General features: G+C 48.3%; 1 protein-coding gene and 4 non-coding genes across 9 annotated transcripts in view; 1 reads left to right on the top strand and 4 right to left on the bottom strand.

Annotated features, from left to right (window-relative positions):
• Window positions 1-1,072: 1,072 nt before the first annotated feature.
• Window positions 1,073-1,145, bottom strand: Trnav-cac (transfer RNA valine (anticodon CAC)). Its single transcript has one exon. It is a non-coding gene; the product is annotated as a tRNA-Val (tRNA).
• Window positions 1,146-1,454: 309 nt separating this feature from the next.
• Window positions 1,455-1,527, bottom strand: Trnar-acg (transfer RNA arginine (anticodon ACG)). Its single transcript has one exon. It is a non-coding gene; the product is annotated as a tRNA-Arg (tRNA).
• A 3,025-nt stretch (window positions 1,528-4,552) lies between these two features.
• Window positions 4,553-4,626, top strand: Trnat-agu (transfer RNA threonine (anticodon AGU)). The gene has a single exon. It is a non-coding gene; the product is annotated as a tRNA-Thr (tRNA).
• A 5,610-nt stretch (window positions 4,627-10,236) lies between these two features.
• Trnal-cag (transfer RNA leucine (anticodon CAG)) lies at window positions 10,237-10,319 on the bottom strand. Its single transcript has one exon. It is a non-coding gene; the product is annotated as a tRNA-Leu (tRNA).
• An 11,379-nt stretch (window positions 10,320-21,698) lies between these two features.
• Btn1a1 (butyrophilin subfamily 1 member A1) overlaps window positions 21,699-24,247 on the bottom strand; it is a 31,044-nt gene continuing 28,495 nt past the window's right edge. For all 5 annotated transcript variants that reach the window (XM_047557914.1, XM_047557917.1, XM_047557915.1 and 2 more), the window contains 4 exons: window positions 23,818-23,967; window positions 23,288-23,308; window positions 23,177-23,203; window positions 21,699-22,780 (listed from right to left, as the gene is read on the bottom strand). In XM_047557914.1, coding sequence (XP_047413870.1) covers window positions 22,101-22,780; window positions 23,177-23,203; window positions 23,288-23,308; window positions 23,818-23,967 — 878 coding nt within the window. In that variant the 3' untranslated portion in view covers window positions 21,699-22,100. The remainder of the gene's footprint in view (window positions 22,781-23,176; window positions 23,204-23,287; window positions 23,309-23,817; window positions 23,968-24,247) is intronic.

Below are 24,247 nucleotides of genomic sequence, written 5' to 3'. Positions count from 1 at the left end.
AGAGTGGGATCTCTCAGAGGGGTCAGGGACAGCTCCTGTCCCCTCATGACCTCAAGTTTTATTAGGAGTACATCCCCCTTCCAGTGTCTTCAAGGGAATTGAGTCGCTGTTTTTGCCTCAACTTCCTGACTCTTCGGTCAGTTCATTGCCCTTTGAATAGCCCCCGCCAGGTTTCTGAGGGTCTTGATGGTTGGCCTATCAGGCTGGTGGGGTTGTGATTGGAGCTGAGGGAAGATCCTGGAGGCTTGATTGGAAGAGATAACGAGGATCAGGAAAGGGCGGTTTTTCTTAAGTCTGAGGCAGGTGCTAACAGACACAGCCCGCGCCTTGCAGGCGCTTACTCGTCAGATGAGGCTCCCGGGGTGTCTTCCTGCTCACCCACTGTAAGGCTCAAGGCGGCAGCTTTCTCCCGATTCCGCCCCTCCCCACACACCATTTTATATCTAGATCGCTAACTTTCTCGCCGTCATTGGTCCAGTTGGCCGCGGGTTCCACTATTTAAGGCAACCCCCGGCCCCAGGCTCTCTCCTCTCTTTCGCCCCTGGGAACAGACACTCGCGTGTCTGCTGACAAGCCTCCTGCGCGAGTCGCCGTCGGGAGGTTGCTGGCGCGCCCGCCCTTCAGGAGCCTGAGCTTCTGAGAAGAGATGTGCCCACAGCAGGCGGGTCGGCGTTCGCCGAGCGCGGCGGACCCGGAGTAGTGACAGGAAGTGACGGCCTAGACTTCCGGCGGCCCAGGAACCGAAGAGGCTTGTTAGGAGTCCTGCAGCTCCAGCTGGGATACCGTCGCTGGCGCTCGGACAAGGCCCGCCTGGGGCGGCCGGCCCCCATTTCTCGGGTGCGCACTTTCCCTTTTCCCAGCAGGGACGTGCTTCTGGTAAACGTGGACTCCTCCTCCCCCGACTTCCACCCGAGCTTTGTGCAGCAACCTGCTCACTTGGAGGTCGCGGGCCGTCCTTGCTCTCCCGACGTCCGCTGTCCAGGACTGCGGGCGAGGAGGGAAGGGAAGGCCCGTGTGGGTGAACTGCACCCATGAAAAAGAAAAGCCTTTGGAAGGGCGAAAAGAAGCCCGCTGTTTCCGCCCGGTTTCGAACCGGGGACCTTTCGCGTGTGAGGCGAACGTGATAACCACTACACTACGGAAACCCGCTGGCCGGGCGGGCGCCGCGCCCCTGTTCTGACCAGCTCGGCCGCCTTGCAGCCGCAGGAGAGGCAGGGCCGGGGTGGCCCGGCTCCGGGCGCCGAGGCCGAGTTCACGCAGCCCACAAAAGGGGCCAGCCGTCCCCACAGGCCCGAGACGGTTGCTGGTGCGAATCCCGACTGGACGGCCCCTCGCTCCCGGGGCGGCGACGAGCTCCTCCCCGCACAGGGCGGGAAGCGCGACATTCCCGACCCCTCCCTTCTCGGCGCCCCCTGGGGTCCGGGAGGCGAGGAGCAAAAGGAACTCGTACACCCCGAGCCAGCCAGGAGTCGAACCTGGAATCTTCTGATCCGTAGTCAGACGCGTTATCCATTGCGCCACTGGCCCGCACGTGCCGGCTGCCGCCGCGGCGCCCTTCCTGCGCGCGAGCCTGCGGCCGGGGCGGCCCTCCGTGCGCGCATTCCTGCACCTGCTTCCTCCGTCCCCGGGAAACCGCGCCGCACCCACGGCAAAGCGCTGACGGCGGGAAGGAGCGGCGCCGAGCCTGTGGGGAGGACAGGGAGAGGGATCGGGAGACCAAGTCGTCAGGGGTGCAGGATCCGACTTTTTTTTTTTTTTTCCATATATTCCCTAAGCGAGGCCACGCTGCGTCGGCCTTGCCGCGTGCTGCTCCTCCCGCAGACCCTGAGCCTCGGTGCCCGGCCTTTAAAGGAGTGTCGTCCACTCCACGGGCACCGGCGCTCCCGAGGGACGGGGTCTGCCGTGTGCGTCTGCCTCTCTCTATCCGGAGAGGGAACCGCATGCCCCGCCCAGTGAGCAAGCAGCGAGTGGAGGTCACTACCAGGAGCAGCACCGCCTGGGGCGGGAAACCCTGCTCAGTTCTTGGGGTCCCTCGACCCTCGCGAGAAATGCTCTTTGTGCTCTTTCTGCACAAGCGCGAAGTCAACCCGCTTATGAACCTGGTCCTCCCGCCAGGTTTTATACCGCAGACCCCCGAGGGCAGTTTGGTGATTTTGGACTCCATTTCGGAATAATGCTTTTAAAACATAAAGGAAAAATGATAAATATATATATAACATTTTAGAAGGAAACCAGTCATATTGAAATGTTATCAGAATATTTTTAACTTATTACATGGTATTTGTGCTCTTTTATTAATGTACTAGCCCAGGTAGGGGAGGTCTAATAAATACTGTAATTTCAAAGCAGTAATGACCATAAATGTTACTTTAAGAAACTTGCAACAACGGTATTTTGATTTGAAAATACTTGTGTTTTCCATGAGGGCTGAAATAACAATATGGTGTCTCCTACATTCATATGGAAGAGAACAATTTCAGTAACGAGTTAGTCAAAATAAACGTTTGTTTTCTTACCCAACCTCACAGATCGCTCTCTCCCCATTAAAAGCAACAGACTCCTGCTCTGTAGAGGGGTTTGGGAACATGGAGAACTGTGCTGCAAACAGAGCAAACTGGTTCCTCCTGATCATCTTTTACCTCATCACAGACCTATTGTGGGGAGGCAGGATCCAGGGCACCTCCGAAAGTCACAGGTCCCATCCTGTAACTCCAAGATGGCTTTACTCCAACTGGCTGGCAGTTCTGTCCACACTTTTCTCAGTGTTTGCCCACAGAAACCTCCTTTAGTTTTGCAGATTTTGAAGACTTTTCTCAAATTTCTCAGCCATGTCCACAACAAGGTATGGTTCCCCCTTGTTCTTTCTGCTGTGTGTAGACTTTCAACTGTGTGCTTTTTAAATTTTTTTTCTTTGACAGTTCCTGCTCCAACTTTCAGTCTTTTCTTCAGTGATTGTGTAAGTCAGGAAAATGGTCTAGAAGAAAACAGAACAAGTAGGAGATTATATCCACATACACATATGGTGTATTATGCACATATACACACAGAGTCATAGGAATTGGCTTACATGATGGGGCAGTCTGAAATTTAGAGAGTAGACTGGAAACATCCAGATAGAAGCTGATGCTGTAGTCTGGAAACAGAATTTATTTTTTTCTCAGAAAAGCCTACTTTGTTCTTAAAGGCTTTCGACTAATTAGATGAGGCCCACCTACATTACTGAGGATAATCTCCTTTATTTAAGGTTACCTGGTTGCAAATATTAACCGCATTTACAAAATAACTTCAGAGAAGCATCTAGATTAGTGTTTTATTGAATAATGTCTCCTACAGCCTAATCACGTTGGCACATAAAACTAGCACAGTGCCCAACTCTCCTCTGTGCCTTGGTGCCCTGTTCTTTCCGTTTTGCTCCCAGGTGTCAAGCAAGCAGCACCGTCCGCCACTGCTATATTTCTTGACATCACTGTGAGCAATCTGTGACACAGGATCTGCACTTAGCCAGTGCCACATGTGCGGTGCAGAGCCCACGTGAGGTTTCCATGGTCCTTCCTGGTCAGTGGAACCTGAGTGGAAGATCGGGTTCACACAGATTTCTGCAAAAGGATTGCTCAGACTCAGTTTCCTTCCAAGACTTATCTCTGGGGCTTAAACAATTTCTTTGACGTCTTAAAATCTGTGCAGATGTCCTCAGCTGTCCGTCAAAGGAAAACCCAGACCAAATTCTATCTGCTCTCTCGTCTGGTGTCTTGCCACAGTTTGGTCCAAAGGTGTGACTGTGCTGTTTTTTTAATGATCATGTTGATTGCAAGCACACTGACATCATGATATTATGATGGCTTATCATGTAATGTTAGAGAAATTGTGCTGGTTTCCTTCTCGAGCTTTCAGTCTTTTTATGAAATTAAGAAGTGGGGGTCAACGCCCAGGGCTGCTCCGAGCGCGGGTGCGGCTCCGTGTCAGCCTAGCTCGCGGGCCGCGGGCTCAGGCAGGACCGCAGGGAGAGCGCGGCGCCCGCCGGGAGCGACTCCGCCGCCGCCGCGGAAGGGCCGGTGCTGCGCCAGAGCGGCTCCGACGCCGCGGGTCAGCTGCCTCCGGGGTGGGTGTCCTTCCACCGGGAGCCAAGGAACCGGGGCGGCCCGGACGCGCACACGCCCCGCGACTGCGACCCCGCGGAGCGCTGCGGCCGCTCTCGGCCCCTGTGGGGCCTGGGCCCTTCCGCCGCTCCGGGAGGCCCCACAGGCCAGGAGGGTCAGCGCAGCGCGCCGCAGGCACAGCGGGGAGGGTGCGCTGCGAGCGCCGCCAGCCCGTCCGGCGCAGAGGGAGCCCGCGTCCTGCGCCCCAGGTCCCCAGGCAGGAAGGTCGCCCCTCGGCAGCGAGCTGCACGCGGGCGCTCCGCCGTCCCGGCTGCGCTCCTGCAGCTGCGCGAGGCCGAGGCCGCTCCCCGGGGTCTGGGCGAGCCCGGCAGCTCTCCAGGAACAAAAGGCAGACCTGCGAACAAAAGCAAAATTCTTCCCTTTTCCTTGCCAATCTGGGAGGCGGAGGGCGTGCTGGCTCCGTGGCTTAGCTGGTTAAAGCGCCTGTCTAGTAAACAGGAGATCCTGGGTTCGAATCCCAGCGGGGCCTAGCTCTTTTCCTTGCACTTTTCTTACCTTCAGAAATCAGGGCAGTGGATTACTGTATATTCTCGTACATAATTTCCCGCTATGGGACTTCACTAAAATGTTCTGTGTGAATCTGCGGATGATCTCTAGCTGTTTATCAAAAGAAGGGAGGCAAAGGTGATTTTTTTTTTCAAAACCATTTTCTGCATTTCTCAGCTTTCCTACATTTTTATTTCACATATAATTTCTATTTAGCAAATACAAAGGTAAGCAGGGAAAACAGAAGGTAAAGCCACCAAATTTAAACTACAAGCAACATCATAACCTCTGGTTATTCTTTTGGCCTTCCTGGGGAATTCCAAGACTGATGCACTCACAATTTGCAAGAAAATATATTTTTAGAAAGGTCAACCTTCTCAATGATTGGTTCATCTATTGCTGAGTTTGCTGTGCTGTGACAACCCATAGCAGCTAGTAGATCCACTCCCATAAACAAGATGTGATTACCCATTTTAGAACATTCTACTCTGCCCTGAATTTCCTGAAAAGGAAAAATCAAAACAAAAATGAATACTTGTCACTGTGACTTTAGAAAACTTGTCCAAGAGAAGCATCCACTTGATTGTCATTATCACTGAACAAGTAACACACCAGAAGAGACAGACATGAAGGAGCCCTGGAACAGAGGCCCCTTCTCCCAGACTCTGCAAGAGACAGAAAGGAAGAGTGGAAAAGAAGTTGGTCTGACTCTTAGCAGAGACTTCACAAAGAAGCACAAGAGGGACATGAAGTTCACTGTGAAAGTTTGCAGCCTTCTCCTCTCCCAAGATCCAGCTCCCAACACCTGGCCAAGGAAGTTGCACTACTCTGGCTTTTGCCTTCAGAGCCCGTGATTTTATGTGGATTGTCAAGGATTGAAATATGATTGCCTGTCCTATTTGTGGAAACAAAGTGTCCCAGTAATTTGAGGAATAACTCAGGAAGCAACTCTACTTTTGTGGAGAATTTCTGCTCCCACTCAGCAGCTTAATTTCTACTTTTCCTTGTAAGCATCCTGCCATAATGGAAGGCAGACTCTCTTTTTCTCTAGGTCTTTCTTGTTATGAAATCCTTTATTCCAGGCTCAGGCTACAGACCTACCTCGAATAAGGACTCAGGTCACTGGTGCAAATATCAAACTAGAGCTCGACTACGCCTTGTTACCAAGCCTGCCCTTTCTCCACCCCCTGCTCCCTGGGCTTGTGGAAATAAATTTTTCATCACATCCATCTAAAATTGAGCTCAGAGATCATTGGTGAAACTATCAGGTCATAAAAGATCATGCAGGAGCTGCCATGCTGGGCCAATCCAGCCAAATAGCTTGCCTTATCCTTAGGACTATATTCTTTCTTCTTAGTAACTGTTAATACAACTACCTACAATGACTTTAAGATTGACTTCACTTAGTAACTGCTGCCACATGCCAATCAGAGTTTATAAGCCCCCTCAAGTGCCAATGAACTTTCTTTTATAAACATCTGTATAGATTTTTCTGTTCTAATAAAATTCCCAACTTTTCACTTGTTCTCCATACATACCAGAGGGCCATGCTGGTCTGACAATATGTGCCTTGGATGAATCTTATTCTTTGTTCCCAAATAAATTCTTTGTTCCTTTATTGAAAGTTCTCAGTATTTTTGTTCACCTTTGACAGGCTCCAGGAACACCTTTGTAGGGATGCTTCCAGCTAAGCTGCCCTCAACAGATTGCATGGTCTCTGCCATCAAGGTAGTGGTACTGGCTACAGAAGTTGGAGAATATTCCAGTTGAGGAGTCTCATTCTCTTTCCTAAAAGCCCATAAGTCTTCCTGACTTTTCAAATAGTGATAAACCATGGATGCGATTTTTGTGCAAAAGTAGAAAGGGTTTGCAATCAAATGTTTATCCACTCAGCCTCTACTTGTTGAGGTCCTGTTATGTGACAGGCACCATGTTAATCACTCATGAGTTATGAGTTCTGCCCTAAAGAGGCTGGTGGGGGGATCAGACAATTCGATGGTGAGTATAGAATAGGGACTGTAATGCCACTCAGGGTACAGGGTGCTATGAACCACATCTGGACACTTAATCCACACTGGATAGAGGTGGAAGGAGGTGGGGAAGACTTCACAGAAGAAATTACACCCAAACTGAGCCATGAAGGAGATGCAGAACTTACCCAGGCAAGAGAGTAGGCTGCAGAGGGATGTAAGAGATGCTGCGGCAGAAGCAACGGTGTACAGCTAAGTGGATGCTCAGTTCAGGTAAGTGGAGGCCCTAGGAGAGGGTGTGTGCAGGTCTCCCAACTTTTCATTGTCTGGAGATGACCACAGGCCCTTAGGCATCCAGATAGATTTGCCAAGTTGGTAAGTGCCAAGTGTTTCATGCTTTCCTTTAAGAGGACTGTGCTTTACCAAAGCACTGCAGATGGCATCTGCATTTACAGCTTGTGGTTAAGAGGATCTTGAGCTGGGCTGCTGAGGATCTTCTTGCTGTTCACTGCCATCTTTCCACAGAGCAGGAGCACATGGCCTGGCCAGCAGCAGTGTGATGTTTAATTTTGTGTCAGGTCGCAGGGCACCAGGGCCCCAGATTAAATGTTGTTTCTGGGTGATCCATCAGGGTTTTCTGGATGAGATTAGCATTTGAATCGTGGACTCAGTAAAGCGGATTGCCCTCCCCATTGTCCTGGGCAGCATCCAATCTCTGGAGGGCCTGAACAGAACAAAAGGCTGAGGTAGACTGCCCCCCGCATGTCCTCCCTTGTCCTGTCCTCACCCCACCTCGTCTTCCTCTTCTTCCCTCTGGTCTTGGCTTGGAATCTGCATCCTCTGCTTCCCTGCATCCTCAGCCTTCCTACCTGAATCAACACCACCTGCCTCCTTAGGTCTCAGCTTGAAGATGGCAAGTTGTGGAATTTCTGAGCCTCAATATCTGTGTGAGCCAGTGTTTCATAATAAATCTCTCCTCATCTCTGTCTCTCAATAGATGATAGATATTGGTTCTGTTTCTTCGGCAGGTTCTAATACAATGAGTACTCATTTATGACAAAAATTATCATTTGCCAGGCAGTTATAATTTGGCTCTTAGAAGCACGTTACGTGTGCTAAGTCATGCAATCCTCACAGTGCACTTAGGAGGCAAGGTACAATTATGTTCTCCATGTTAAAGGAGAGGGCACTCAGGCACAAGGGTACAAAGTCGCTTATCTGGGACACTAAGTGGCAGACCTAGGCTGAGCCCAGGCAGCCTGAATTGGATTGGACCAAGGGGCTGCCTGCCCTTCTATCCACCTCCATGTGCTCCTTCTATCACCCCAGGGGTCGCCTTTTTGCCATTTCCTCCTTTCTCTTATGCTGACAGGGTCAAAGTGGAGACTCAAAATCATGTTCGACCAGAATGTTGATGTGGGCAAAAATGGAGTGACTAGTGTCTAGATAAGTTACAAGGGGGAAATCTCCCTTCGTTTGTTCTTTTCCAGTCTGGTTGATGGCAATCTGAAACATACCAGTTCACTTTTCCTTCAGTGTATGTATGTACCTGAGTTTTGAAGAATTCCAGAGAGAAGGAGAGGACAGACCAGTTTTGAATATTAATGATCATAAAACAGGTTCACCCTATTTTTGCCTATGAAACATAAATTAAGGTAAATTAAATTTCCTTTTCTTTTTTTGTTGTTGAAGATTGAATCCAGGGGCACTCTATCATTGAGCTACATCCTACATCCACAGCCCTTTTTATTTTCTTATTTTGAGACAGGGTCTCACTAAATTGCTTAGGGCCCTGCTAAGTTGCTAAGGCTGGTCTCAAAGTTGCAATCCTCTTGCCTCTGCCTCCTGAGTGAATTTCCTCTGGAAAAGAGAAATACCTGTCCCCTGAGATTTTTTATTAATTGGGGCTTTGCAGTAAGTTCAAAATAGGAATGTTGGATATGCATGTTTGAAATTGTAGCTATTAATGCTCAAGATGAGCAAGTTGGAAGTTAGAAATTTTAATTTGTCAGATATTTCTGGAGACTTCACTAAACATGAACTACATATCTAAATCATGCTCCTTGGGTCCTGTTCCTGGTAGCTACCCCACCAGGAAAGAACTTCCAGGGCCAGTATCCTATATACTTATTGTAGAGAAAGCTGCTATCCCTTTAACAGACCTCTAGAAAATCTGCCTGCAAAGTTGTTTTTCTTTTGTTTCAGATCAACCTCTTTGGAGAAACTCATGAGGACTAAACTCTATGCTCAGGAATGTCCCCATCCTCCTGCCCCCCACCCCCCACCCTGTCTCTAAGGTGGGCTCATGATGTTGAACTGAGCATGCTCAGGGGTGAGCCGGCCTTTTGTGAGACAAGCCTCTGCGTGAGATGACCACTCTTGCCTGTATGATTAGCTAAAAGTTTCCCAAATAAAAGTTCCTTACTTCCTTCGTTCTGAAACACTGCTTTGCAAATTATCTCCAGCGCTGTACTTACTGCAAATAATAAGACCCTCTCCACTCTTTCATGTCCTGGTTGGCTTATGGGTTTTGCACTATGGCTCTTGGCCATATTCTGAAATCAATGTAAAATTAGTGGATTGTCAAACTCTTACGACCTGCAGTTTGTTTCTGCCATAGCATTACACAGCTTGGTAATGGAACACGTAGGAAATTGTGCTTTTGAGTGACCAAGGGTGGGACCCAACCTGGGAGCAGGTGAACTCACAGCTGACCTCTGTGCAGCAATTAAAAGCACTTGGTCTGGACGTGGGCTAGTGCTCACAGGACATGGATCAAAACCGTGGCGCCACAGGAATAAAGTAGAATGAGACAGATCTATGATACAGTGTGAATTATGAAGATTGAAAATGCATGCCCCTTCTACTGGTAAATGGATGGAGCTGGAGAATATCATGCTAAGTGAAATAGACCAAGCCCAAAACACCAGAGGCCAAATGTTTTCTCTGATAAGTGGATGAGGACACATAACCAGGAGGAGTGGCGGGGACGGGGGAGAAGGATGAAGGAACTTTGGATGGTGTAGAGGAAAATGGGGCAGGAGGGGTGGGGGAAGGAGAGATAGAAGAGAGACAGACAGTGTTACCCTATGTACATGTATGATTACATGAATGGTGTGAATCTACATCGTGTACCATAGGAATGAAAAGTTGAACCCCATTTGTGTACAATGAATCAAAATGCAGTCTAAAAACAATAAATTAAGTTTAAAAAGAAAAAGGAAAAGGAAAATGCATACACCCAAACCAATTCATACATCTTCTGCAAAAGCGTTTAGAAGACAGGGATGTCTTTTCCCGGGATTTCTCAGCAGCCGTGGGGGAGTGCGGGTGTGTGTTGGGGAGGGGGCTTAGACACAGAAGAGGAAGCTATGAAGAAAGCGAAAGGGCCGCTGCAGACTCCAGTGAGGGTACCTAGAACTGGAGACGTTCTTTCAACTGTGTGTGCAGAGAGGAGAGATAAGGGCCCAAAGATGAGGTTAAAACTAGTTGTCGAGCTATCTGCCGAGTACAGGCGCTTTCATTCCAGAGCTCGAGTAGTTTAAAAAAAAAAAAAAGGAAAAAGAGAATTTTTTATTTGAGCAAATAGAAAAAGACAGGCAGTTATATAGCAAAACTGACATTGTCAGGAGTGGGATTCGAACCCACGCCTCCAGGGGAGACTGCGACCTGAACGCAGCGCCTTAGACCGCTCGGCCATCCTGACTGCGGGAGTCCAGCTCCTCGGAACCCACCTCTGACTCTGCCGAAATGCGCTCAACTTCAGGATCCTCTCTCCGTCTCCCCGAGAGTCCTAATCTTCCTTCCAGAAGCTAAATGGCCCCTTCGCTGGCTGCCCGGGCCAGCGACGCAGAAGCGCTGGTGCCGCCGGGTCGCTCCGGGCCCGGCAGTGCGCGCTGGCCCGGGTGGGCCCACAGCCGGGTGGGAGCACTTGCCGCCCGCGCCCTGTGCACCTGGCCGGGCCGGAGGCCGCTCCCCGGCTGAGGCTGGCGGCCGCGCGCCGAGCGTGGGCGCGCCCTTCGGCCTGGACGTCCCGCTGGGACGGAGTCTTAAAAAGCAAAACCCTGGCCGACCGCGAACGGCGAGTGGCGGCTGTGCGTCCCCAACCCAGTGCGCGGCGCGGCGCTCCAGCCCCGCCGCCGCGGAGGCCCTAACGCGCGTCTGGCCAGCGGAACCTGCGGTGGGCGGAGACCCACCGACGCTCGGCCAGGGCAACCCAGACACCCAGCCACCTGGGCAAGCCAGACACTGAGAGCTGGGAGGAGGGCACACGATCCTCAGCCCATGGACCACGGGTGGACCGCCGCCTCCGGAGCGCGGGCTGATGCCGGGCTCACCTGGACCTCGCGTGGACTGATGCTGGTCTCACCTGGGTCACGCGTGGACTGCCCGCTTCCGGAGCGTGGGTTGATGCCGGGCTCACCTGGGTCACGCGTGGACCGCCGCCTCCGGAGCGCGGGCTGATGCCGGGCTCACCTGGGTCACGCGTGGACTGATGCCGGTCTCACCTGGGTCACGCGTGGACCGCCCGCTTCCGGAGCGTGGACTGATGCCGGTCTCACCTGGGTCGCGCGTGGACTGCCCGCTTCCGGAGCGCGGGCTGATGCCGGGCTCACCTGGACCACGCGTGGACCGCCGCCTCCGGAGCGCGGGCTGATGCCGGGCTCACCTGGGTCACGCGTGGACTGATGCCGGTCTCACCTGGGTCACGCGTGGACCGCCCGCTTCCGGAGCGTGGACTGATGCCGGTCTCACCTGGGTCGCGCGTGGACTGCCCGCTTCCGGAGCGCGGGTTGATGCCGGGCTCAGCCCCACGCACACCTGCTGAACCTGACACTGCCCCCCACGTGGCTCAGGCTTGCTGGCTTGAGAGCCAGTGACTGAAAGCACAGCACTAAAACGGAGCAACTGCCCCTGGCTAACAGGAAGCAGATATGAACTACTCACAGATAATGCTTCCTAAGATCCTCCAGAACAGCGGTTTTCCCCTGAAGAGGTTTTAAAATGCCCAACGTCTTCCCCACCCCAGATCAATCAAATCAGAATATCTGGGGAGCACCACCTGGCAAGTGCATTTCCTAGGGTCCCACATTACCTCCAGATGACTGGAATCCAGGTTACAGATCATCGCTGTAGGGTTTAACTTTAGGGAAAGTCTGAATATTTCTCTTAAGAATGAGGGTGAAGTCACATTCAAAATTTTGTCCAAGCCTATGTGATGCAGGGCTCCAAAATATTTGTAAAACATGGAACATAGCAGTCAATAGCACAGTTTACAAAGGATGCTCAAAACTGAGTGTGTGCATGTGCCCACCTGAGGCATCTGAATATGAAACCTGGAGATGATCAGAGATGACCACACACAGGCATGAGGAACTGCTGTTGGCCAGGGAGAGGGAGGTCATAGAATTCTTTTCTCTTAAACTGAATGTCCGGACTCAGTTTGCTCAGACACGGTTAAACGGAGGCAGACTTCTGCCCCACACATGATGCCAGAGCTGGCGTTTGGTAGTGTGAAATGAAGTCAGTTATTATTATTTTGGAGGTATTTGCACTCCTAACCTGATCTCGAATGGTGGGATGAACCACTTGTTTCTGTTTTAAAAGGAAAATCAGTTCTTAGAAACCCTTTGGTTAGTGGAGGCGAAAGAGGGCTCTCAAGTGCTGCTGAACCCTAGTGTCACTGACAGCATCATGTGACTAAGGCAGGCACCAGTGAGGACAATTCCCCTCTTCAGGAGACTTGGAAATAGGGTCAGAACTTTGGGACTGGTCATTTCCCTGTTCCTGTCCAGGGCTGCAATTCTGACGGCTGTGCCAGCTGGAGAGGAATGGCTGACAGGTTCCTAGCGTATCAGGTAAGCTCTTCCTCTGGGTGAGGCACACAGAGAGGCTGGCAGTGTGTCATGATGAGGAGGGACATGGCGTCCCTCATAGTCTACCACCAGCTCAGTCCTGTGCCCGGGGAACATTTTCTTTGAACATCCTGAGGAAAAGGGAGCCAGAGACTGATTAAAATGGAGGATCCTGGCCTATCATCCGCCATTTGCCTGCCTCTCGCCTGTCCATTGCCTGCCTTACACCTATCCATCACCAACGCACGAGGTTCACCTCCCGATCCTCTGACAACAGTCAGCAAACTGATCACCCGACAGCCAGTGGAGCACCAGCTGCCTGCTGTTGCCTGGAAGTTCACTGTTACAGTACCTGCAGGTTTGATTACACGTGGCTGCCGCCATTTTGAGACAACAGCCTGGTCGGACTGACTGAGCCCCATCTCCAGATCCCTCAGCCCGACCCATCACTCCCTGCTTCTGGGGCCCTCACATCGACTGACTGCTCCCTGCCGCCAGGACCCCTAGCCCAACTGACTGCGCCCTATCACCGGGACCCCAGACCGACTGATTGCACCCGGCCTCCAGGATCCCACAACCACACCAAACACACCCAACCTGCAGGACCCCTGCCTGACCACGGCCACACCCTGAGCTGCAGCTCCCCATTGCCAACACATTTCGAAGCCAGAGTGGCCATCTTGGATATTTTGATCTTTAGGTGGGGCAAAACCCATCCTGAGACACCTGCTGCAGGCTTGAAGCTCATTGTCAGGTACCTCTCATGCATCAGGCTACTGAACTTTGGGAGGTTTCATTACTATATGACTGTTATACTGTAGATTTTCTTTTTTCTCCTTATTGAAAAAATTTAAGTTTTTATTTCTTTACTTTTCTTACTCTCTTTTCCTTCTGTTTACCTGTTCCCTCAGAGTATCTTTCTCCCTTTTTGCATGCTAACATTCAATTTCTTTTGATTACACTCTCACCCTTTCTATTATCTAGAACTTCTGTATATTCTTTTCTTATCCCATTAACAGTCACATTCTACGTCCCTCTGCATCCTCTTTATCCTCCATTTGAAACTGCAGACCTTATTGCAAATCTGTTTGTTTTACTGAAGATAATATTTGAACTCATTCTGTTTATTATGACAATTTTGTTATTGTCCTCATAGGGGCTATTTGGTCTAGGATTGCATAGTGTCTGAATTGGGCACAGCTAATATTGATCTCCCCATAGAGAAAGAGTTTTGGAAATCTATAGGGCCACTATAAGCCTATAGGGGGAAATCTGCAATACCCCAGATCTGCACTCCTAGAGGGGAAGATACATGAACAACATGAAAAAACAAGAGAAGAAAATGATCCAAACAAACCTAGATTCTATATTAATAGAATCCAATGACAGTATGGTAGAAGAAATGTCAGAAAAGGACTTCAGATTACATGATTAAGATGATTCGTGAAGTAAAGGATAAGAGAGCAAATGCAAATAATGAATGATAATACCAATAAGCTGAAAGAGCACCTGCAGGAAGCAAAAGATCATTTCAACAAAGAAATAGAGATTCTCAAAAACAAAAAAAACAAAAAAAACAAATGGAATGAAAGGAAGGAAACAATAAACAAAATAAAAAACTCAATGGAAAGCATCACCAAAAGACTAGACCACTTGGAAGACAGAACCTCAGACAATGAAGACAAAATATTTAATCTTGAAAATAAAGTTGCCCCAACAGAGAAGATGGTAAGAATCATGAACAGAATCTCCAAGAACTATGGGACCATCGTGAAAAGACCAAATTTAAGAATTATTGGACAAATTTAAGAATTGAGGAAGGCACAGAGATACAAACCAAAGGAATGAACAACCTATTCATGAAATAATATCAGAAAATTCCCAAACCTGAAGAATGAAATGGAAAATCAAATACAAGAGGCTTACAGAACACCAAATGCACAAAATCACAAGAGGTTCACACCAAGGCACATTATAATGAAAATGCCTAACATTCAAAATAAAGATAGGATTTTGAAGGCTGCGAGAGAAAAGCATCAGATTACATATAGGGGGAGACCAATACAGATAGCAGCCGACTTCTCAACCCAGACTCTAAAAGCTAGAAGGGCCTGGAACAACATATTTCAAGCTCTGAAAGAACATGGTTGCCACCCAAGAATCCTATACCCAGCAAAACTAACCTTCAGATTTGAAGATGAAATAAAATCCTTCCATGATAAACAAAAGTTAAAAGAATTTACAAATAGAAAGCCTGCACTACAGAATGTTCTCGACAAAATATTCCATGAGGATTAAATGAAAAACAACAATGGAGGTCAGCAAAGGGAGGAACTACCTTAGAGAAAAACCACTCAAAGGAGAAACCAAGCCAACTTAAAAACCAAAAATAAGCCAAATGACTGGGAATACAAATCATTTCTCAATAGTAACCCTGAACGTTAATGGCCTAAACTCATCAATCAAAAGACATAGACTAGCAGAATGGATTAAGAAGAAAGACCCAACAATATGTTGCCTGCAAGAGACTCATCTCATAGAAAAAGACACCCACAGACTAAAGGTGAAAGGATGGGAAAAAACCTACCACGCACATGGACTCAGTAAAAAAGTGGGGGTTTCCATCATTATATCAGATAAAGTGGACTTCAAGCCAAAGTTAGTCAGAAGGGATAAAGAAGGACATATCATACTGCTTAAGGGAACCATAAATCAGGAAGACATAACGATAGTAAATATTTATGCCCCAAACAATGGTGCATCCCTGTACATCAAGCAAATCCTTCTCAAATTCAGGAATCACATAGACCACAACACAATAATTCTGGGTGACTTTAATGCACTGCTATCACCACTAGATAGATCTTCCAAACAAAAACCAACCAAAGAAACCATTGAACTCAATAATACAATCAATAACCTAGACTTAATAGACATATATAGAATATTCCATCCATCAATGAGTGGATTCACTTTCTTCTCAGCAGCACATGGAACCTTCTTGAAAATAGACCATATGTTATGCCACAAAGCAGCCCTTAGGAAAAGCAAAAAAATATACTGCCTTGTGTTCTCTCAGATCATAATGGACTGAGCATAGAATCAAATGACAAAATAAAAAACAGAAATTACTCCAACACCTGGAGACTAAATAATATGCTATTGAATGAAACATGGATAACAAAAAACATCAGGGAGGAGATAAAAAAATTCTTAGAGGTCAATGAGAACGATGATACAACATATCAAAATCTCTGGGACACTATGAAAGCGGTATTAAGAGGAAAATTCATTGCATGGAGCACATTCCAGAAAAGAATGAAATTCAACAACTAAATGACCTACATTACAGCTCAAAGCCCTAGAAAAAGAAGAACGGAATAACAGCAAAAGTAGTAGAAGACAGGAAATAATTAAAATCAGAGCTGAAATCAATGAAATTGAAACAAAAGAAACAATTCAAAAAATTGACAAGACAAAAAGTTGGTTCTTTGAGAAAGTAAACAAAATAGACAAACCCTTAGCCACACTAACAAAGAGAAGGAGAGAGAAGACTCAAATTACTAAAATTCGTGATGAAAAAGGAAATATCATGAGAGACACCACTGAGATACAGAACATAATGAGAAGTTACTTTGAAAATCTGTATTCCAACAAAATAGAAACTACTGAAGACATTGACAAATTTCTAGAGACATATGCTCCTCCCAAACTGAACCAGGAGGACATACAAATTTAAACAGATCAATAACAAGCAATGAAATAGAAGAAGCCATTAAAAATCTACCATCTAGAAAGCCCAGGACCAGACGGATTCTCAGCCGAGTTCTACAAGACCTTCAAAGAAGAACTCATTCCAACCTTCTCGAAGTATTCCAGGAAATAGAAAAGGAGGGTACCCTATCAAACTCATTCTATGAATCTAATATCACACTCATACCCAAAACCAGGAAAAGACGCATCAAGGAAAGAAAATTTAGACCAATATCCTTGATGAATATAGATGCAAAAGATCCTTAACAAAATATTGGCAAACCGTATCCAAAACATATTAAGAAAATCATGCACCACGATCAAGTGGGGTTCATCCTGGAATGCAAGGATGGTTTAACATCCGTAAATCAATAAATGTAATCCATCATGTCAGTAGACTTAAGGATAAGAATCATATGGTTATTTCAATTGACGCAGAAAAAGTGTTCGACAAAATACAACACCCCTTCATGCTCAAAACACTAGAAAAAATAGGGATAGTAGGAACATACCTGAACATTGTAAAGGCTATTTATGCTAAGCCCATTCTAAATGAAGAAAAACTGAAAGCATTCCCTTTAAAAACGGGAACAAGACAGGGATGTCCTCTTTCACTTCTATTCAACATTGTCCTCAAACTCTAGCCAGAGCAATTAGGCAGACCAAGAAATTAAAGGGATACAAATAGGAAAAGAGGAACTTAAGCTGTCACTATTTGCTGATGACATGATTCTATATTTAGAGGATACAAAAACTCCTCCAGAAAACTTCTAGACCTCATCAATGAATTCGGCAAAATAGCAGCCTCTAAAATCAACACGCATAAATCTAAAGCATTTTTATACACAAGCAACGAAACAACTGAAAGGGAAATGAGGAAAACAACTCCATTTGCAATAGCCTCAAAAAAAAATAAATAAAATACTTGGGCATCAATCTAACCAAAGAGGTAAAAGATCTCTACAATGAAAACTACAAAACATTGAAGAAAGAAATTGAGGAAGACCTTAGAAGATGGAAAGATCTCCCATGTTCTTGGATAGGCAGAATTAATATTGTCAAAATGGCCATACTACCAAAAGTGCTATACAGATTCAATGCAAATCCAATTAAAATCCCAGTGACGTGTCTTACAGAAATAGAGCAAGCATCCTGAAATTCATGTGGAAGAATAAGAAACCCAGAATAGCTAAAGCAATCCTTAGCAGGAAGAATGAAACAGGGGGTATCGCAATACCAGAACTTCAACTATACTACAAAGCAACAGAAACAAAAACAGCATGGTATTGGCACCAAAATAGATAGGTAGATCAATGGTACAGAATAGAGGACACAGACACAAACCCAAATAAATACAATTTTCTCATAGTAGACAAAGGTGCCAAAAATGTGCAATGGAGAAAAGATAGCATCTTCAACAAATGGTGCTGGGAAAACTGGAAATCCATATGGAATAGAATGAAAGTAAACCCCTATTTCTCACCCTGCACAAAAATCAACTCAAAATCTATCAAGGACCTTGAAATCAGACCAGAGACCCTGCAGCTTATAGAAGAAAAAGTAGGTCCAAATCTTCAACTTGTTGGCTTAGGATCAGACTTCCTTAACAGGACTCCCATAGCACAAGAAATAAAAGCAAGAATCAATAACTGGGATAGATTCAAACTAAATAGCTTTCTCTCAGCAAAGGAAACTATCAGCAATGCGAAGACAGAGCCTACAGAGTGGGAGAATATCTTCACCACTCATACTTCAGTTAGAGCACTAATTTCCAGAATAATAAAGAACTCAAAAAACTCTACACGAAGAATTTAAATAACCCAATCAACAAATGGGCTAAGGATATGAACAGACACTTCACAGAAGATCTACAAGCAATCAACAAACATATGAAAAAATGTTCGCCATCTTTAGTAATAAGAGAAATGCAAATCAAAACTACCCTAAGATTCCATCTCACCCCAATTAGAATGGCGATTATCAAGAATACAAGCAACAATAGGTGTTGGAGAGGATGTGGGGAAAAAGGTACACTCATACATTGCTGGTGGGGCTGCAAATTAGTGCAGCCACTCTGGAAAACAGTGTGGAGATTCCTTAGAAAACTTGGAAGGGACCCACCATTTGACCCAGTTATCCCACTCCTCGGCCTATACCCAAAGGACTTAAAATCAGCATACTACAGAGATACAGCCACATCAATGTTCATAGCTGCTCAATTCACAATAGCCAGATTGTGGAACCAACCTAGATGTCCTTCAATTGATGAATAGATAAAGAAACTGTGGTATATATATACAATGGAATATTACTCAGCTATAAAGAATGATAAAATTATGGCATTTGCAGGCAAATGGATAAAATTGGAGAATATCATGCTAAGTGAGATAAGTCAATCTCAAAAATCCAAAGGGCGAATGATCTCACTGATAAGCGGATGATGACACATAATGGGGGGTGGGAGGGCAGCGAGAATGGAGGAAGGAGGGACTGTATAGAGGGAAAAGAGGGATGGGAGGGGTAGGGGGAAGGAAAAAATAACAGAATGAATCAAACATCATTACCCTATGTAAATGTATGATTAAGCAAATGGTATGCTGTTACTCCATGTACAAACAGAAACAACATGTATCCCATTTGTTTACAATAAAAATAAATTAAAAAAAAAATGGAGGATCCTTTCCGTTTTAATCTCAGAGGGGTTTCCTGTGGCAACCTGGTCTATTCTAGGTAAGTTTTACAGTTACATTTTAGGGTGTTCATTACTCATTAAACCAGTTATGCAATTACTTCAGTTTCCTAAGTATTTTAAAAGACATTTGGACTATGATTTCCTATGATTTCCTTTCAATTTCTAAAAGTACAAGTTAAACAGAAATGAATGCTTTTGAAACAGAGATGAATATACTCCTGGGAGGAGAACTCTGTAGGGCAAGCAGCTGAAGAAGTGTGTGCATGGGGCCAAGAAAGGAGGACTTGGGTGCTCAGAATCTGGGACTCGAGGGAGGGAGGGGCCTGCCATGGTTTTATGTGACCCATAAGGTCCATGTGTTGGACACTTAACCCTCAAGGCCATGTTTCTGGGAGGCAGCGCCCAGCACTCAGCGCAGGGTCTCATGCATGCTAGACAAGCAGTCTACCTCTAAGCCACATCTCGAGTCCCGAAGCCACATGCGAATGCAATTTGAAAGAAGATTGGGACCTGTGCCCTCATGAGTGAATGAATGCTTCCTGGATTAATGGACTCAGGGGCTGTCATGGGGAGTGGCTTTGTTATCAAATCAAGCACTCCGTCTCGCCATGTGACTCTGTCTGCCCGCACTGATACAGCACATGGCCCTCGCCAGATGCTGGAGTCATGCTCTGGGGCTTCCCAGCCTCCAGAACCAGGAGCCACATAAACTTGTACTCTTTGTAAATTGCCTGGTCTCAGGTGTTTATCACAGCAGCAGAAGATGGACTCAAGCAGAGCCCTGTTCTTCTGGCTCCCAGAATGTAGCATGAGTTGTCTTCTGCCTCTCAGGTCGCTCGCTGTACCCGAGAGTCTCCTGAGCCAGCGCGTGCTGCCTTGGCTGTATGTCCAGGGGGTTTCTGAAGCCCCAGTGCCTGGATTAACTTAATTTGCCCTCTATGCCATGCAGTACCCTTGGTGCAGTCTGTCGTGGACAGCTATAGCAAGGACACCTGCCTTTGGATATTGGTCTGGCTGGGAAATACTATATGCCTTTAACTATATGCTAAATCACTTTATTCCTTCTGTCTTCAGTGTCCTCACCTCTCAAAGGAGGGATTGGAGTAGGCATCAACGCTGCTTCTGATCCTAAAGTTCAATTTCATTTTCCTCTTGGATAATTCCCAAAGCAAAAGCCCTGTGGTCTCCAGGTTTACAAGCCCATATGCAGATTCTTTTTTAAATAATCTAGTCATACGTGCATGGAGATGTGATTATGTAGATATTATTGCACAGGCGCTTACTCCCAAATCAGTGGGAGAATGTCAAAGCCAGTATGAAAAGAAGTGGAGTGGGGTGGAGGTACTGGAGCAGATGGGGTTGCATTTAGCTTGAAGTTCAGTGACCACAGTGAAACTCTGTCTGCTGTTCAGAATTTCGCCTGAGAGACAGTGAGAGACAGCTGCTGTCCCAGCCTGGATCCCATACAGTGGCTCTGCTCTGGCCAGCTGCTCCCCCACCCATGTTTCTTTCCTCACTTGCTGGGATAAAGGAAGGTTCTCTCTTTGGCATGATTCTCATTGAGGTTCACAGGTACTAAAAATTTAGAAAAGCTGGTTTTTAGATTAATCATGAGAAAACAGAACGTGGTGCAAAAAATGAGATGATTTCCCACATCTGGTGAAACTTCAGAGATCACATCTGCCCCTTTGGGCAGCAGAACTGGTTGAATGACATTCCGATGGGAGCCTCTGTTCCCAGTCCTCCCTGGGGCAACGTGAAGAAAGGGAGCATCTCATGGAAGCACCATGGCTTCAAGCAGGAATTCACCCAGTCTCTCCTCGGGACAGCGGTTTCCAGAGATCATCATGCTTTTTCAAAAATAACAAGGCACAACCAACAAAGATTTCCCAGGTGTCCTTCCTCCCTGGAAAGTGCTGTTTATTTGGCCAGCCAGCTTCCCTCACGAGCACCAGGGCCAGTTACCTCCACATAGCAGAAGTGGAGCCACCACCCAAACAGGGACTGAGAAGAGAAATGCTGGACGCTGTGGTTTTTGTAGGTAGTTGGCCCCCTGCTGCCAGCCTGGATCCCATACAGTGGCTCTGCTCTGGCCCGCTGCACCCCACCCATGTTTCTTTCCTCACTTGCTGGGATAGAGGTAAATGCAGAGGTTGCCTTCAGCAATTAAACAGACACATTTATTAGGTAAAGACCCTGGGCAACACTCATCCCGGAAGCTGGAGAAACAGTGGAAAGGAAGGTGGCACCTGGACACATTTGCAGGCCGCCGGCAAGGCAAGCCACCGGGACAGGGACCCTCTCAGGGACCAGGGGCAGGCTTGGTATTCCCACTGTGCTGAGCACCATGGTGCAGCTTCAGGGGACCTCAGGAGGCAGCCTGTGGGGACCAGCCCCGAGTAGAAATGGGTGGTGACCGGCGCTAACCGAAGGTGTCGTGGGACTTGGACACTAGGTGAGGACTGAGGGGGCACGAGGCCAGGACAGTGACTGTACTGTGACAAGATCAAGGAAGGATCTAGACCAAAAAGAAGAGCATGGAACCTTGTGCAATCAACAAGGCGAGTCTGGTCTGACCTCCAAGCCAGAGCGGATCAGGGGGTCACAGAGAGGAGCAGGGCCTGAGGCTGTGCAAATGCCTGGGAGTTGGTCCCGGGCCTCTCCTGTTTGTCCCGGGCCTCTCTTGCCACTGTCAAGCCGCCCCCATGCTCGCCGCAGCTCCTCCCCGCCCCCGTGCCCACCCCTTCAGCCCACAGAGGGCCAGCGCCCTCTGTCCTACAGGGCACCGTTTAGAAAAGTGAGGTACGGACTGAAGAGTCGGGGCAGGGCCAGTGTTGCCCTCACTTCCTTCCATCATCACTTCCTCTCCGGCCTTCTTCATGGATGGTAGCCCAAGAGCCCCCTTTCCCAGAACCCCTGGGCTTTCTGCTTGCTTAAAACCAACTCCTTTACTCTGTGGAAAGTTCCTGCCACACCCTGTGTGGACCTGACCCACCCCCGAGCTGTCCTTGGGGTTTCCTCCAAGTCCCTCCCCAGGTTCTGATCTTCAGCGACAGGAGCAGCTGCTCAGGGGTCACTCTCCGTCCCCCGTGTGGTACAGAGCAGCCGGGACGCCTATGCCCGCCTCCCTCAGGCGCCACCTCCCGAGGGCTGCAGGCCAGCAGGGCGGAGGAAGGCCGCGAGCAGGTCATTCCGCACCGAGCCCTTGGCTGGGCTGCGCGGGGATGAGTTTGGAGCGGGGCGTGTCTGTGTCCCCCGAGGCGCAGTCCTCCCCGACCCGGGACAGCGGGATGTCCTTGGAAAGGTCCTGGGCTTCAGAGATGACTGCGACCCCCGCAGGCCTCTCCGTGACGGGGCAGATGGTCAGCGGTTTTTTACCACTGGACCATAGGCAAAAGAAGGGCCTGAGGGGGCCAGAGAAAGAGAGGCTGGGGAAAGTGTAGATGTGGGATCCGTCCGTCATGCTGTAGAAGGAGATGTCTCCCGCCTCGCAGTCCAGGAAGACCCCCACGCGGCGAGGGGGTCCTGCTAAGGGGAGAGGGGTCCGCAGAGGGGTGAGGGCCCAGTATCCATTCCCATAGAGCTCCACAGCCCAGAACCCGTTGTCGGAGGTCATGGGGTCGAATCCCTTCTTCCTCACGTTCTCCCTGCACACGCCGATGGCCCAGTCGGTCCTGTCTCCCACCTCCACCTCCCAGTAGTGCCGCCCCTGGGTGAAGGCCTCTCGGCCCAGCACGCACGGCCAGGAGTCGAATCTCTCCGGATTCTCGGGCAGCTTCTGGCGTGAATCTTCCAGCTGAACAGATTTTGCATCCTCATACAGAAAGAGGTGGGGGTGGGCTGTGTCTGGGTCCAGAGTGACATTAACTGGAGGCAGGGAGAGTGTGACCATCAGGGACAGTCACAGGACCTGTCCTCCCTTCTTCAGAAACAGCAGTGGGTTAACTTGACAGTCTCCTGGGCAGGACTGGAGATCTGTCTGGCCTCCCAGGTGCCACTGTTCCCTGCAGCTCCCTCCCACGTTGGCAGCTATAGTATGATTAAGAGTCACCTGTCCTGGACAGGAGGCTGCAGGAGGACTGGCATCTTGTCCTCCTCCAGGAGCCCCCTAGGTGCTCAAGGAAAGTGTCTGGTCATCTACCATTGCTGTCCCCTTCCTGGTCCCCTCACTAAGTGTATTGGTGTCCTCGAGTTCACATCTCACAGGACTCTGAATTCCTCAGGTGGGACCTCAGAGACCTGGGGAAGTCCCAAGGCACTGACCTGCATGCAAGGCTGCCTTTTTCCATTCTGCAAAGAAAGAGAGGCACTGTCAGTGACAGGTTTTGAACAAGAGCGAGAAAACTGGATGAAGTGACAAGAGGCAGAACTTACTGAGCTCTTCCAGGAGTCTCTCTGGAAAACAAACAAAATCACCTCAGTGGCTTTTTATAGTGGACATGAGGGAGGGGAAGGGACTGGTGTGGGGGACCCACAAAGGAGGAACTGTGTAACTTACTGTAACCCACGACTGCCTGACTACTGAAATACCACCAGCAACTCTACCACGGGGTTTTGTTTTGTTTCATCTTCTGAGAAATGATCAGGAAGTTCCCGCTGGCTGGGGATCAGATCTTCCATAATGAGATCCTTACTGGGAAACTGAGACGGAGGCGGGGTTGGGCTGGGGGCTGGTAAGTAAATGCAGGTCTAAAATGCCAATTGGAATGGTTTGGCTCTGCCTGGGCCCCAAACTGCTCTTCTTCATTGTAGGCATCTACGATTTCAGAAGCTTAAAATTTCTTCTGATTTTAAGGATTCCAGAATCCAGGGTCTTCCTGTTGGAAGCTGTCCTAATGGGCGTGGACCCAACCTTCCTCTGAAGCACCCCTGGCGAGCAGCCCTTGTGGGCTCCAGGACTTTACCTTTGGAGCTGAATTTGCTCTTCCTCTCTCTGGATCTCTCCTTGTACAATTTCCAAATGAAAACCATGGATCCAACGGTGAGCAGTCCTAAGACCACGAGAATGACAGCCACAGCCACCATCCAGGGATTCAGCCTCAGGGGTACAGGAGCTGAAAGAGAGTCCCCAAGAGGAACGTGGGCAGGAAGCCGCACAAGTCTGGTTTGTCTCCTGAGGCCAGAGAGAGGTGGAAGAGGATTCCTTCTACCCTCCTATGGCACAAATAACCCCTCATGCCTCTCTAAGCTCATCAGGAAATTTTGACCTTGGGCAAGGGACAGCAGAGATAGGGCATGAGAAATAAAGGATACGATGGACCAAGTTGTGTCATTATAGAATTTCCTACTTAACCATCCGTACAGAATAGGAGTCAAGGAGAAGCAGGAATTAAA

This window comes from Sciurus carolinensis, chromosome 7 (assembly GCF_902686445.1).
Source record: "Sciurus carolinensis chromosome 7, mSciCar1.2, whole genome shotgun sequence".
Lineage (NCBI taxonomy): Eukaryota > Metazoa > Chordata > Mammalia > Rodentia > Sciuridae > Sciurus > Sciurus carolinensis.
This window is presented reverse-complemented; position numbering and strand designations above follow the sequence as displayed.